The sequence below is a fragment of the Phaseolus vulgaris genome, chromosome 2 (genome assembly GCF_051622355.1).
Source record: "Phaseolus vulgaris cultivar YP4 chromosome 2, ASM5162235v1, whole genome shotgun sequence".
Lineage (NCBI taxonomy): Eukaryota > Viridiplantae > Streptophyta > Magnoliopsida > Fabales > Fabaceae > Phaseolus > Phaseolus vulgaris.
In genome coordinates this window covers 8682576-8698475 of record NC_143499.1, presented here as the reverse complement: position 1 = coordinate 8698475, position 15900 = coordinate 8682576, and the positions used below count along the sequence as shown (strand labels likewise).

The window sequence follows — 15900 nt, the reverse complement described above, 5'->3', positions numbered from 1 at the left end:
TGTGAAGGAGACTCAGTCAACCATTCTGGTGCAGGGACAAAACGAAAAATCGTTTAAGATAAATATGACACCAGACTAAAAAGAATCTATTCATTTATAGATGAACATATTTATTTTTCAAAACGATAACAGAAAAGACTTAACTATTGAAACACAACCGTTTTGAAAGAGAGAAGACTTAGTCAAAATACTTGATGCTCAAAACCTGATTTTCAAAAGCCTTAGTCAATGCATCAGTTTAAAAAAGAATATGTTTATTTAGAGAAGAACATATTTATTTTTATGCTGTAAAGGTGTTTTTGCAAAACATGTGAAAAACAATTTCAGAAAATTTGTGTTTGCTCTTATCACATGGTCAGGGGTTAAGATGTGAGTTACCCAGCAAAAAGCCTACTCTTAAACAACCTCTAACCTATATCTAAGACATTCTTAAAGCAAATACAACTATACATGAAATGTACACAAATGGCTTCATCAAACACATGTCTTGAAGGGGCAACAACCATCTTCAACATAATACAATACTAGAAATAATATTTCAATTACCAAAAATAATATTTTATTTCAAAACAATTATAATTCACAAATAATCAATCAAATTATTTTTTCAACAATTTTTAAATATAATGACAAATATGTAAACTTACATTTTTATCAATTAAAAAAAATAAATTTTCAATTATATCCATCACATCACTCACAAACTTTCGTAAACTTCCCTACACTTTCCACTCTATTTACCTTAATCCAAACACTCTAACTTTCTTCATACTTCCCCTTCAAATCATCTCAAACTCACTCTCTCAATAATTGAGGTTTTTTGAATTGGGATATGTTATAGTGGATGTGTGAGGAAAGTTTATTGAAATTAGTGAGTGATGTGTTGGTTGTAAGAATATTATAAATTATTTTGAATAGTAAAAGTTGTAAGATTACAAATTTACCCTTGTATATAAAAGAAGAATAAATAATGATTTTTGTGTGTGTATATTTTAGTTAATTAAAATAATTTAAAGTTTCATTTATAAATAAAACGAAAAAAATGTAAAAATTGAAAGAAATAATGAATTATAATTTAAAATTTAAGTATAATTTTATTATTTTTTTTACTTAAGTTAATTTATTTACATAATTTTAATATTATTTATGATTCATTAAATTATGTTATGTATATATATATATAAAAAAAATTATTTTTAATGATGATTTCTATTATTATCAATAAAAAATGAATAGGTATATAGGTATTTTTATTTTATTAAAAATATATTTAATATTTTTATTTTTATTATGAATATATTAAATATTTCTTGGATATTTACAGTTTATTTGGAATAAAATTAAATAAAATTAAATAATTTTAATTAATATTTATTATCATTATTTAAATATATTTGGAATAAAATATATTTAATATTTTTATGTTTTATTATATGTGCAGTATAGATTAAAAAAATGTGGAATTTGAATAATTTATAATAAATATTGTGATAGAATGAAGGTATATAAGTCATTTTATATATTTATGAATTACTTTCAAACAGGGGGTGCACCCTCACTTCCGTCTACAGGAACAATGCACCTCCTGATCCAAACAGAAGAGTTAGAAGCTTACAAGATAAAGAATTAGGAAAAACAATTAAGAAAAACAAGAAGAAAATTAAAATAAGATGTTTCAAACCTTTTCTAACTTGTTGTTTTGCCATGTGTGTGTTATGGAGAATAGACAACTCTTTAAGGAGAAACAACACTAGAGGACCCTTATGTAGCAAATTTCACTAATACAGTAGGTCATTTTAACAATAGTTATAAATAGGTTGCATCAACTATTTCAAAGTGTCATATATAGGAACGTGACAAAAAGAAATCATATTTGACAACGGTTTATATCATCGTCATATATTCAATAATGACGACGATTAGTTAAAAGTCGTAATCATATAGTTTCAAAACAACGACAATTAGTTCAAAAATTGTCACCTTATGTGACGTAAACATGTAATAAAAGGGGTTTTCGGAGTGATATATGGCAATGATTTTGTAATAAATTGTTGTTTTTGTGGGACCTACGATGACAATTAAGGTAAGAATCGATGTTGTTTTGCATTTTTTTAATTCTTTTTTTTTATATTTTTCCTCTCCTGATAATTAATCAACCTATATATAATATATATTTTACAACCAGCCAAAATGAATAATATACTAAAAATTCATTAAAATAAAGTATGACAAATGTCAAGCATGAGAATTCAAAACATGAAATCCAAAATTGAAAGGTAAATTTACAAAGACATGTTTACAAAGTTTTGTAATATTATTTAGCTTAATGTGTTGTAAAAGTTGATGAAATATGTTGTCCATGTGGATCTAAGTCAGTTTATGAATTTAAAATTGAATGATTAAACATCCATGAAATACTACAACAAATAATAACTTGAATTATTACATAAAATAAACATAGGTTGTTTAATTATGAATTAGTTAAATAATTACCTAGTCACAACATCTTTTAATATCAATTCCGACAATAGTTGTAATCCATTGCATTACATAATATCCACACTCATACCATCCAGTTTGTTTATTACACTACAATTCAATACCAACGTAATTAACATGTTTAATTAACAAGCAAACATCTATATTTGGACAAAAATTTATAACCTTGAGTTGCAACCATGTCAACTTTTGCAATCTTCAACTTGGCCTGCCCTTCAAAATATTATATTTGGAGTACACACTAATAAGAAAAAAATACTAGTTAGGGGAGACTAGTATAATGGAAATACATAAATTGATGTTAATTACCAATCTACTATCTATTTGAGATACGTGAGAGGCTTCTTGTGTAATAAGCATGGTTATGTAGCAATGTGATCAATTAGGGATATGACAAATAACTGTTAATGACGCCTGCGCTAAAAATAACTATCATTACAACTATAAATGATGGACTATAATTTGACGATGGAAATGCTACACTTACTTATAAACATATGGTGCAAAATATATTTGTCAGTTACTTTCCCTGTTATTAGCGAAATACATGATAACTACATAAAGTTAATATACACGATTGCAACTAGTTACCAAATATATTGTGTGTTTCAGTACCAACTAATAAAATTTTAATTTAATATATTTTGTTCATCATAACGTGATTGTCAATAATTGAAATGTCATCTTACTTCACTATTTTTTTACATTATCTTCAAAGTTGAAAATTTAATTTAATTGAAACTATAAAAATGGGAATTGTTAGTGTTTTGGTCAAAAAATTATCAAGAAAACCACTTTCTATAGCAATAAAGGAATTTCCAATTTCCCTTAATTTGTCTCAATCTATTTAACAAAAGAAAAAAAAAACTTCCTTTCTATTTCTCTCTTTCCCCTTTTATCCTATATCTCAAGGCTAAAAGATATAGGTTGTTAAAATATTTTTTCCTAAAATAGGGGAATTATCTCAATTTCCCTTAACTTCTTGAGATTTTCTCCTTAAAATTAGGGGAGATTATTCTAACTTCTTGGAATTCTAGGTTTGAATTCAATAATGATTAAATTAAACGAGAGTTTCGAGGGTGATCGTGGTCACTCAATCTTTATGTCTCTAAGTCACACAGATATGTCTATGTAACGATTGAAGGCCATTAAAAATTGTTTCTTAGATTGACTACCATAGTTCGTGGATCGTTCATAAGTTGAACACATGAGTCGTTTACTTACCGACCATGTCGAGGTCATTCCTAGTCCAACCACTTCACTTACCAATCATGTAAAGGTCATTCCAAGGCCGACCACCAGGAATGTTCACTTACCGATCATGTAGAGGTCGTTTCTAGGTCGATCATCAAGAATACTCCCCTTTGAGAGGATATGTGTCGAACATCCAAATATCAATATTCTCTTAAACTTTATCATTGTATATTTTAACACCACAACTAGCAAGAGAAATTTTTCATTTATTAGATTATTATTATTTTTAATAAATTTTAAAAGTGCTAATACTATAATTTTTATTGCACTTTTTATAATCCATTGTAAATCATTAGTTAAAATATGTTTAAAATTATAAAATTGAACCAGTCTAGTCCTGTGTGTAATGAATATTACTTCTGATATTTTAATTCTTAATAAACTTTAATTATAGAATATGGTTCTTGTACTCCTCTGTGATCCTATATACTCTTCAGTATTTACTAAAACTTATTTAAAATCATAAAACTATGTAATCTTACTATAATGAACATTGAGTCATAATTTAGTATTTTTAATAATTTTTAAGTAGTAATGAAAAAGTAGCAGTGCCCAATTAACATTTTTTATCAAATATTTTAAGAAAAAAACATAATTTTTTTTTCTCAAATACATTTTTTATTATTCAATAAAATTTATTAAAAATCAAATAATTTACAACGTCATATTTCTAAATTCTTTTTAATGAGATTTACTCATAATTTTTAACTAAAAGAAATGTAAGTAGCACTCTTACACACACATAATATATATATATTCTATTAGGCCAAATTTAGATGTAATATCACTGTATAACTAGTGCGATTTTGCAGAGTCAAATTTAAATTTAAATGCTAATCTTAATTTCTTAGACGAAATTCTACGACAAATATATCTAGTACTATATTGCATATTCCGACGTAGTTTTGCAGTTTTTAATAAATTTTAGAAAATGTGAGATGTGATATTAATGAATGTAACAGAGTGTGTAAGAAAGAATGTGTAAAATCTTGTAGTGAAAATGGGTATTTTTTTGGAGTGACTCTTCGTTTCTGTTGCTGTGTTCCTTAAAAGCAAAACCAATTCAGTTTCTTCTGTTTCAACTCACAAACAACAAATCCAAAACATGTTTCTCATTTGATCTTGTCTTTCTCACGCTCCCTTCAGTTTCACGGTTACTTGGTTAGCAGCATTTCTTTCTTAGTTGTTCTTCTTTGTTTTCTTGAGTTCCTTAAGTTTTAATGCCAATGGAATAGTGTAGTTTCCTTGACATTATACTGTTTAACGAATCTTTCTTCTTTTACTTGGGTTCTTCAGTTTTATATCAATGGAACAGTGTAGTTTTCGTAACCTTATTGTTTTGTGTGCCTCAAAGTTTTAGTCTTTTACTACTAATCGTTAATGGTGAAGAAACACGAAAATGAAGTTTTTAAGTACTTCAACATTTCATAGTTTAATTAATTCCTTTATTTACTTGTTCTAACTTTCTCTCTCTGATGTTGTGGTAGTGCTACAGAACTTGAAAAACTTGTTGGTGGGTCTAGAGTTATCACTTGTTACTTGGCTCCCAAGTAATGGTATGTTCATGTCCCCTCCTGAAGTTGATCATTCAATACACATTCTATACCATACCCATACAAACTTTTCTTAGTTTCCGATGATTAGTTTGTTTTTCTGCCATTAACCTTGAATTTTTTAACACTTGCTGGTTAGGTTATTAATGACAAGTTTGGTAATTGGAATATTGATTAATCTTTTAACACTCATTCCTTTATTAAGGTTTTTTTGGTTGAAAAATTATGTAGGATTCAGAAGGTAGTTACTCTCCCAGTTACTGTATTGATTGGAACACTGATGACGAGATGGAGGTGTTTGGAGTACCTTCCTCTTACAGTCAAGAAGAGAGCTATGAACAAAGTGTGGCGGTAAATCCTGCATCCAATTACCTCACAATGATTTTGCCAAGTTTTAGGCTTTCATCGCTCTGAAGTTCTAAGCATATGCTTATAATGATGTAGAAGGGCTAAAGGGCTTTTCTGGTTTAATCTTATGTATGATGGTTAACTCCACAGGGCAATAGGGGCCACCCTTTGTTTGAAAAAAATGTCCCAGGATTGATAGCAAGAAATAAGTTTTAATGAAATGTTTAGAGTATATAGTTTTCCACTAATCATTACTCAGTTATTTGGGATGAAAGAAAACCAGAAGACAAAAATATTTGAATTTTGAATTGAAGAGAAATAAAGCGGAAAAAATGTTTTTTTTTTAAAAAACCATCTTTTCTGTCCTTTTTATTTCTGTTCTCTTCATAATCAAACAAAAAAACTGCATTGTTGTTTATGTTTGAGAAAGTTTGGATTTTTATTCCTTTTTCTAACGTTGAAGTATTCTGTGTTCTGTTTAGGAGAGTTCTACAAGGAGCTTGAATGCTAAACATGCCAATATGATTCGTAATTTTGTGGGAATGGGATTTTCCAGAGAGACAGTAATCAGAGCTATTAATGAAAATGGTCGTTTTTCTCGTTTAATGTATTCAATAAATATTTGTACTTTACAAGCACTAGTAACAGTACTGGTCTAGAATGATAAGATTTTTGTTTTGACCATGGCAGGAGGAGATGACGAGGAAGAAATTATGGACACCCTGCTTACACTTACTGCTGTGAGTACACTTTTAAGTCCACCATTTGGTTTTCAATAATTTCAATTTTTTAAGTTGTTGGTATTCACTTCAAGAATTCCATGCATTATATCTGTTGATCCTGTTGAAGTAGATCAGTATTCCTATGTAACGATACTATGCTGACCATCAAATTGTTTTATCAAACTGCACACACTGGTTAGAAATTAAAATGATCAAAGAAAAGATACTTTCAGGACGAAAGAGGTAGTGAAATCTTGGAAATATTGGACAATTAATGGTTTTGATTCTCATAAACTTAAAGTTTATTTTGAAGTGCTTTTCACAGCAAAGTTTTTATCATCCTCATTACTTTTACTTTTAAGACAGTTTTTACTCTGTTCAAAACCCGTTAATTGCATATCATATATAAGTAAAAATGTTGAATACTGCACCGGCCAGATTATTATTGATGCATACGTGCAATGTTCGTTAGTTATCTGAGTTCTAGGAATCATTTTACTCGCATTGTGTATATAGATTCCATTTAACTGTTTCCCTTTTAGGAAAAGCCCTCAACAGAAGAGAACGATGAGATATTGTCCATACTTGTCGATATGGGATACGCTTTTGAGGACGCTTCAACAGCTATAGACAAATATGGTGTGTTTAGTGTGTACTTGTTATCTTATATTTGTTATCAACACTTTTTAAGTTTCTTAATTGTTTTTCTTTCGTCTCTCCAATATCAGCAGCATTAAATGGTCTCAGATGGTCAATTAAATAATGAAAAATGAGCTATCAAACTTTTTGTTCTTAATATATTCAGTTTCGATTGTTCTGTTTGTTTTGTTACGCATTTCCTTATTAAAGGTGATTGATGCATGTGGAATATCTCGACTTCTATCTAGTATACCATGAACATATAGTCTACCGGGTTAAGAAAAGCTATGAAAAAAACTGAGGAAATGGCTTCAATGATCAACATATAAACTATATGTTGCAATATTAAATGTCATTGCAGGAAAGGTAACTTCTATGGCTGATCCTCTTAAAATGTTATAAATGCCATTTGTTTTTTTTTTGGCAAATAGCTTAAGCCAGATTTTCTAGCTTACTGGCTTAAGAATAAGAATATGGGATAGTAACCTGGGACAGCATCATCTTTGTGGGAGCATGTACATGGTTATATGCAGTTAGCTTCAATTATGAAAGAAAAAGTCGTCTTACTTAAGCATGTAGAAATTTGTCTGGTGGTGGTTCTTAAACTTTTTATTTCTCACTAACATTTGGCAGGTCCTAAAGCTGAGATCAGTGACCTGGCAGATTTCATTAGTGCTTCTCAGTTAGAAAAGGAAATTGACTCGCTTCAAGATCTAACTAAAATTAAACATGTTGCATCTGTTGATACACAGACAGAGGTGAGGTTTACAATCCTATAAAATATTTCTGCTTGTAATTAAAATATCAGTAAAGCAAGTACTTTTATCAAATTATGTTATAACTGCTGCTCTTCCATCCAGACAAGTGATCAACCGTATCTTCATGTGAGTAAGAAAGTAAAACTCCACGGCAATAAATGGAAAGACAGAATCAGCTGGTCAAAAGAGAAGACAGCATCATCAGTTGATATGGGGATGATACATCCCCCAGGTCCAATGACAGGATTTGGTGTACCCAACGAAGTAAGTCAAGTAATTTCGAGAGAGCTCCCAAGTGAAGTAGCAGATAAACCATACTTCTATTTTGAAAACGTGGCACTTGCTCCCAAAGGAGTTTGGAATAACATATCACGTTTTCTATTTGAGATTGAGCCAGAATTTGTTGATTCCAAATACTTTTGTGCTGCAATGAGGAAAAGAGGATATATCCATAATCTTCCCATCCACAACCGCTCCCCCGTGCTTCCAATCCCACCACTAACTATACGAGAGGCTTTTCCTTCAACTGAAAAGTGGTGGCCTTCCTGGGACAAAAGAACAAAGCTCAATTGTCTTCTAACTGGCACAGCTCCTGGCACAGTTACAGATAGATTAAGGAAAACCCTCGAAAAATTTGATGACGAACCTCCACAAAATGTCCAAGAAAATGTACTTCAAGAGATTAAAAAGTGGAACTTGGTGTGGGTTGGGAAAAACAAATTGGCACCTCTTGAACCTGATGAATATGAAATGTTGCTGGGATTCCCAAAGGATCACACCAGAGGTGGTGGAATCACCCGGACAGACAGATACAAGTCACTTGGCAATGCATTTCAGGTTGTCATGCTATTGAGTTTTACACTGCACGTACTTTAAGTATTTGTTGTATCATTAGAAGAGTTTACGGCGATGATATTATAACTAAATGAAAAAAAAAATCAAACTTCTTTCTATTATAGGACAACTCAGTTAAATGATGATTTAAAAAGTTGTGATCAAATTATGCTCCATTTTATATTTTCTGTTAGGGTGTAATAGCTTAATTAGGCACTTGATTAAGCTCATAAGGGTTTATGGCATAAAAACTTATTAAAATATGCTAAAAAGAGCATATTTTGACAATTATGCCAATGGACTAATTGAAATAAGTTAAAAGAACTTACAAGAGTAATAGGTTATAAATAAGCTCCAACAAGCTTTCCATAAGCTCTTCAAAGACTCTCTTAGTTTCTTTGAAAAAGCTCTAACTGCAAGTTAATGGAATTGATTTCAGGTTGACACAGTTTCCTACCATCTTTCAGTGTTGAAGGATCGATTTCCAAATGGCATCAATGTGTTGTCTCTCTTTTCTGGCATTGGAGGTGCTGAGGTTGCTCTAGACCGACTTGGAATAATGCTTAAAAATGTGGTATCTGTGGAAATAGCTGAAGTGAACAGAAACATCATTCACTGTTGGTGGGAGCAGACCAATCAAAAGGGAAATCTAATTGAGGTCGAAGATGTACAGAAAGTCTCTTCAAATCAGCTGAGGCAGTGGATAACCAAGTTTGGTGGATTTGACCTCATCATTGGTGGGAGCCCCTGCAACAACTTTTCTGGCAGTAACAGAGTTAGTAGACATGGGCTAGAGGGAAAGCAGTCCTCACTCTTTTTCGAATACTATAGGATTCTTGAGGCAGTAATCGAAATGCAGAAAAATGACCCTCAGGGAAACAACAAAGTGCAATAGTGCATTTTGTTATTTCTCACTATTGTATGTAGATAAAAAATTTAAGGTGCAACTGATAATGAAGTACACAATATGAGGAAAATCCAATAGACTCCCAACAAAAGAAATTTTGTTGTTCTCTTTGCTCGTTCTACTTCTTATGTTCTTTTGTTCTGGCCTGGTTTTACTTACAGCCGTGTCATCACTGAGATTATTTTTAAGAAAGAAAAAGGAAAGGCAAGGCTTTAAACCGAGTGTTTCCTATATTCTAACTGATGGGCACACACAGACAACGATTAATAACTAATATGCTAACAAAGTTCAGTGGAAGATTAGCTTACAAATAAATGTCACGGCAGAAGCAACCTTGTCATAATTCTGATTGGGCTCTCTAATGATCTAAATGAATATTTCTAATACCCTCTTATAGCATTTTATTTTATTAAAAAAATGTAGTTGGAGCCATGGAATATGTTCCTACCGTTTCAATCACAAGGAACTCGATGGAGTTGGTGGTGGTAATACGGTCAACATTCACACAATTAGATTGTTGGAGATATTGATCCAATAATTGAGAAACAAAGAAACAAAGCTAATCCTATTTTGTGAATATAGAATAGAAATAGGCACTTACGATACAAATTCTATTTCATAATTTTCTAGGCATCATTAAATTCCCAGTAATACATGCATGTCATATCAATAATCATTAATCAAGTCAAGTTCCCGGAGAAAGAGGACAAATAATATCCTTAGACATAGTCGATTTTTATTATAGAGACAAATTACTTGGAGATGAACATTAAGAACTTTAGGTAGATAAATCACACAAAGAAAACAGTGACTTATATCCCGTTTTTGTTTTAATACTTACGGTTCATAAGTTAAGACAGATACACCTCAACACTTGCAGTTTTTATCAATTGGCAAACGGGACAAACATTGATAAATCCCTCACAATCCTTACACAAGCACAGGTGCCTACAAGGCATCAACAACATGGAAACTGCCTTTGCCTTGCAAGCTTTGCAAGTCAGATTCTCTGCATTTTGGTAGGTCTTGTGAGTAGAGTTTATAGGCGCACCCGGTAAATTTAGGAAGTTGTTAGGATCTATATACGAGGCATCGTCATCAACTTCACTATCTCCAAACCCTTCCTTCCCTTGTTCAACACCTTGAGAAATTGCCTGCTGCAGGTTGTTCCTCAATGCATTCACAACTGACTCATTATACTTTGCTCTGTAATGCCAGCTTTGTGCTTCAATAGCCACCTGCTTTATTCTTTCTGCCAGCTCCCTGTTTTTCCGATTCATGTTTTCTATCTCCACATCTTTTTCCTTTAGCTTTGCGCTAATACCTTTCTCAATGGAGGAGAGGAGAGCAGTCATGTGTTTTTGCTTCATGTCTCTCACCCCTTTTGACAACTGTTCCTTCTGTGTAAAAGTAATTGGAATAGCATTTCAGAAGAGTGCGAACCAAGAATTAAAAAATTGATAATTCCATTATTAAAGTATGACGTCTAGTTCATATATCTTTGTGCAATAGAAAAAACAAACATTCAAAACCTTTTTCATCACAATATCACCATCACCCTTACTCAGATTTAAACATTTCGGATGAAGTGTTCAAAAAGTAATAATTCTTCAAAAGAGCAACTCCTAATGAACTAGGCTATGACTTGACAAACATGTCTACAAATTCCCCTTTTAATCACAGGACAGTCCTTCATACCCTTTTAATCAACAGAAATATTTTGAACGTAAATCATTTGTACCTAACTTCATACATTACCTGAAGTTTAATATACTGATCCAACTCTTCTTGCTGTCTATCAAGCTCAGTTCTGATATTATCACCAAGAGACAATATGATAGACGGTGTGGCAGTCATGCTGCCACTCGCAGAAGTAACAGATGAGTTATGCTCATCATCGTCATATGAAAGCCTCAATCCTGTGGACACAGGGTTGGGATTTTGAATGCTTGCTAATCGATCAGCATCCTTTTGATTGACATTGTAATTTAAGGAAATCTGAAGTCTTTGTTTTGATATATCTTCCATTTCCTTGCTGCGTTTATTAGGCTGAATCATGGAGCTGACATGCTCATTTCCGAAGTAATTAACTGGGTCAACACTACATCCAGCTTGTACTGCAAGAGATATTGCTTGACTATCATTCAGTTATAAGGTAAAAACTATGGACAAAATACTAAAGACATTAAAGGACATACAAAATAATTTAAATGGTAATTTAAGGAACTGCATTAATCCATTAAATGATAAATTGAAACAAATATGTAATAATTTCTAAATTTACAAAACAAAGTAGGAATTTTAGTGCTATCAATGGCAAGAATACTCAATGAGTAGCTTGTTGGTCAAACACAGTACAAGATACAAGTAAAGAAAAGGTACCCCTAGTTCCAAGAAAAATAAATTTGATGTCGACAACCATTACCATTCTTGTGCTTCAAAACCAAAACATAAAAGAAAGAGTGCAGGAGAAGTAGGTACACAAATTGTCAGCATTGATTATGTCTGACAAAATTAGGTGTCAAGCAATGCACGCACACAAAACATCCATACAAGCAAAAACCAAGACAGGTTCATAAGGCATTCCATCACAGTACAAAAAAGGAAAGGAGATGATATAAACATGCCTATTAGCAAAGGTGACAAGAGGATACAACTGTTGAAAGTACAAGAAGGAAAGTAGCATTTGAGTAAAAATCTTAAACCAGAAAAATATACCCATAAAAAAGTAAGTTCATGAAAACGGAGATAGCCTGTTTAACAACCACGTTCAAATGATTTAGTGAAAAAATTTCGTTACATGAGAAAAGGAAAGAGAAAACTTACAATTTCCAAACAACTGCAACTGATTTGACGCATTTGTTTGATGCCGAAATTGAGTCTCATCCAAGAAAACAGGAAGCAAGCGATTTCCATTGTTGCCTCCAAACATTATCCCAGGATATGTGATTGCCTAGCTCAAGTATGTAGCCTTCAAAGAATATTAATGAAGCTACCAATGATTATCTAGAAGAAAAGGGTAAAGGAAAAACATCAGCATCAACTTTGACTAAAAGTTAACAAAATATTACAGCACTGAAAAACACATTAGTACAATACTTTGTACTATTTGGCTTGTAAGGGTAGGAGAGTTGATGGTCTAATGAAGTTTGCTTATAAGTTGGTTTTGCTGTGATGATACTTGGTAAATATTTTCTGCCTCCTACTTGTCAAGTAATTTAGTGAAAAAGAACATAAAAATCAATATACCAATGTATCTACATGTTCAAACAAAAAGATGAAAATAGACAAATTCCATCTCAAGGTTGAGTTGCTAATATTTAGGAAGTAATGTTTGGGTAGAAACAAAGGTTAATTGTTCAGCATTTAGTGCAAATGTGGCAAAATAAAATATTTGAAGATGACAAAAATATTGACTTTCACCAATATCTAGGTGAAATATTTTCACAAATACAAAGGAAAAAATTAGGTAGAACACAAGCAATTTATAAAAAATAATCATATACTTCTTATGATTAAAATCTAAAGATCCAAACCAGTTATTTGCAAGTTCAGTAATACCAAGAAACGTGATTTGTAGTAAAGATAAGTACAATTAACCATACACTTCTCAAGCCTTTTTTGGGTTTTTCTTCTGCTTAGAAACAGAAACTCAGCAAAACACAATTTTAAACACTCCCCTAGTGAAATATTGAGGAGCAATATCAAGGTTATATAATTCTTCACTTTCATATATTCAGTATGCATGATCTCATAAGAATGAAAACATTCCTTAGAAGCAAATGTTGAGTTTCAAACAATGAAAAGTTTTAGAGTTCAACAAAATCTTATATTGATTTTCAAGAACAATAGCCTTATCCCACTAAGCGAGGCTGGATACATGGATCAAAAAATATCATGGGGGCTTAGTTAAAAACCAAACTATCAAGTATGTTATTCACCATGAAATCCCTTTTAATTTGTCCAATGTCCATTTTGATCTCTCTTTACTGCTTCTCATGGAGCTAAAAATCATGTCATCTACTCTCCTCACCAATGCCTCGAGTGGACTTCTTTGCATACCGAATTTCTATCTTCTTTTCCTCAATAAGTTATGCTAATATCTCTTCGTATACAAACATTCCTTATCTTGTCCTTCCTTCAGTGGCCACACATCCATCTTCACTCCACCTATGGTCTCATAAGCTAGACCCAAGCTCGAATAAAGGAGAACAATTATGTTAAGCACTCAACAGGAAGCTTAAAATGTGTTGAAACCCCAAACACGGATCACTCACGGCAGATATATTGACTATCAATCATAAATTAAAACAGTTCGTCAGTAGGTGTCTAACCTCCAACAACAATATCTGATCTGTGGCCTAATATTCACTTAAACAATCACATAAAGCATCTAAGGAAGCCATTCTTATGCAGAATCATATTTGTGATATGAATAAATGTCCAGCAATTGTTATATAACCAAATTGTAATAATAATAAAAAAGGACAGAAGTGTTACAATGTTATAATGATTTCCCCAGAAGAAAAAAAATGAATGGATTTTGCCTACATCAGTTGAATAGTTTGGAAACTGACAAATATATTATCCCCTAGGCATATATGTCCTTCTTCCCATTTTTTTGTAGAATGGAAAAAGAACTGGCCTTGCTTCCGTTTCAACAAAGGAAAGCATGGACTTGTCAAACAAATCTGATGGGTGTTCATTAAAATTTGATTGCATCAGATGATTAGCAAGACAAAAGAGTCCTCGAAACTGAATATCCAGTCAACAGAAAAAGCAAAACAAACAAGATAAACATCATATTTATTAAGTGATTTATAAAAATTTATAAACATGAAAGGTCATCATTTCACTCGGATCAACAATCATTAAAAAAAACTGATTAAATGCTGGCATACATAACAGAACACGACAACAAAAAATTGTTATCTTCGTGTTCAGAACATCTTTCTGTTGGTCACAAGAGGGGAAATGGAAAGCTGCAACACAATCCACCATCAACAGAGCAAATCAGGCACCACAATCTAGAAAGTCAAAAGCTTTGAGACATCAAAAGATGGAAGATCAATTCAAACAAAAACCCAGTACATACCTTGAGATGGAAATGTTTTACAAGAAAGAAAAAACAGAAAGATCAGGCTGATACAGACACAAAAATAATGATGGAACAAAAGGGTTGTAGAGAGGAGGAAGAAGAAGGTAAGAGATCTGGAATGAAGGATTAAGGAAAGTGGATGGGTGAATGATGAGAGTTATGAATAGAATATAGGAAGGAGTGGGTGTTGCATAAGAAATGGAGACAACTATTCTTAATTTGTGGGATTTTTTATGGTCTGCATAAATATTAAAATATTTATATTCAATAAAGTATATTTAACATTTTTATGATGTATTCATGAACATACATTAATAAATCTTTACTTTATTACTTCTTACGTTTTTTATTATTTATTTCGAATTAAATAATTTATTATCAGAAAGACATGAAAATCATTTAGCGATTTGTGCTTTAAACTAATTTACAAAATTAAAAATATTTAATTTATCACTTCTTATGTTTTTTTTCTGTTTTATTTAGAAGTAACAATGCCATTATTACGAAAGAGATGTTTAATTTATTTAGTTATGATGTTTTTTATGTTAAAATTTGTGTTTAGGATCCTTTACTTCTGTTTTTCTATTTTTATTTTGTTTCCTATTTTAACTTTTTACTTATAAATGTCTGCCCTTTTCTATGTTATTTCTTGAAAACAATAAACAAATTAAAAGTAAGATAACGATTTTGAAATTAAAAAGAAAAAGTTAAAAATAAACATATTCTTTTAAGTTTGTTTGTTTTTGGTGTTTAACCTTTATATAGCAAGCCTTTTCAACTATACATATTTTTATTATCAATGACATGCTTGTTCCTAACTTGATAGACAAAATCGATTTAACTTTTATTAAATATTACATTATTAATAAACTTTTATATGAAATGTTAAATTTTATTAATTTATTTTTAAAATAATAATTTTGTTATTATAATTATTTTTGTTAAAATTAAATAATATAATTAAATTATTGATATTCTATTATATTTAAATATATATATATATTATATTAATTTTGATTTGAATAATTAAGATATGAAATAATTTTATATTAATTTAAAATCATATATATAATCTATGCAAGATGAAGTTTCGCTTTAACCGTGAATTGAAAAATATATCCAAAAAAACAAAGATTGAGAATGTAACAGTTATTAAAAGTTACATATGTAATTTAATTTTTACTTAAATAAATTGTTTTATAAAAGGTTATAATTGAATTATTTTTATAATCATAGATATTAAATATTTGTATTCATATAAAATATTTATTAATTTTAATTAATCTAA

General features: G+C 30.8%; 2 protein-coding genes across 7 annotated transcripts; one reads left to right on the top strand and one right to left on the bottom strand.

Annotated features, from left to right (window-relative positions):
• Positions 1-5452: 5452 nt before the first annotated feature.
• Positions 5453-9502, top strand: LOC137809016 (DNA (cytosine-5)-methyltransferase DRM2). The gene is given in 8 exon segments (XM_090297744.1): positions 5453-5464; positions 5538-5657; positions 6137-6261; positions 6919-6958; positions 6961-7015; positions 7649-7773; positions 7876-8610; positions 9047-9502. Coding segments are annotated over 8 exon segments (1668 nt in total).
• Positions 9503-10228: 726 nt separating this feature from the next.
• Positions 10229-14833, bottom strand: LOC137810603 (SBP (S-ribonuclease binding protein) family protein). Of its 6 annotated transcripts, none has more exons than XM_068611958.2 (6): positions 14610-14827; positions 14416-14496; positions 13456-13699; positions 12341-12520; positions 11273-11631; positions 10229-10914 (listed from the first exon to the last, which is right to left on the bottom strand). In XM_068611958.2, exons 4-6 carry the CDS (start codon positions 12444-12446, stop codon positions 10366-10368), a joined length of 1014 nt encoding a protein of 337 aa, XP_068468059.1. In that variant the 5' UTR covers positions 12447-12520; positions 13456-13699; positions 14416-14496; positions 14610-14827; the 3' UTR covers positions 10229-10365. The 6 variants fall into 6 exon arrangements, with proteins under 6 accessions (XP_068468059.1, XP_068468061.1, XP_090154350.1 ...); XM_068611960.1 differs by lacking the exon at positions 13456-13699 and adding an exon at positions 12614-12716 and having other exon boundaries at positions 14610-14818; XM_090298224.1 differs by having other exon boundaries at positions 13456-13805; positions 14610-14805.
• Positions 14834-15900: the final 1067 nt, after the last annotated feature.

Coding starts and splice junctions, on each gene's coding strand:
- LOC137810603 (XM_068611957.1), bottom strand. CDS start 12,446: ATGTTTGGAGGCAACAATGGAAATCGCTTGCTTCCTGTTTTCTTGGAT. Junction 11,632..12,340: donor GTTGCAGTTGTTTGGAAATT/GTAAGTTTTCTC, acceptor TATCTCTTGCAG/TACAAGCTGGATGTAGTGTT. Junction 10,915..11,272: donor ATCAGTATATTAAACTTCAG/GTAATGTATGAA, acceptor ACTTTTACACAG/AAGGAACAGTTGTCAAAAGG.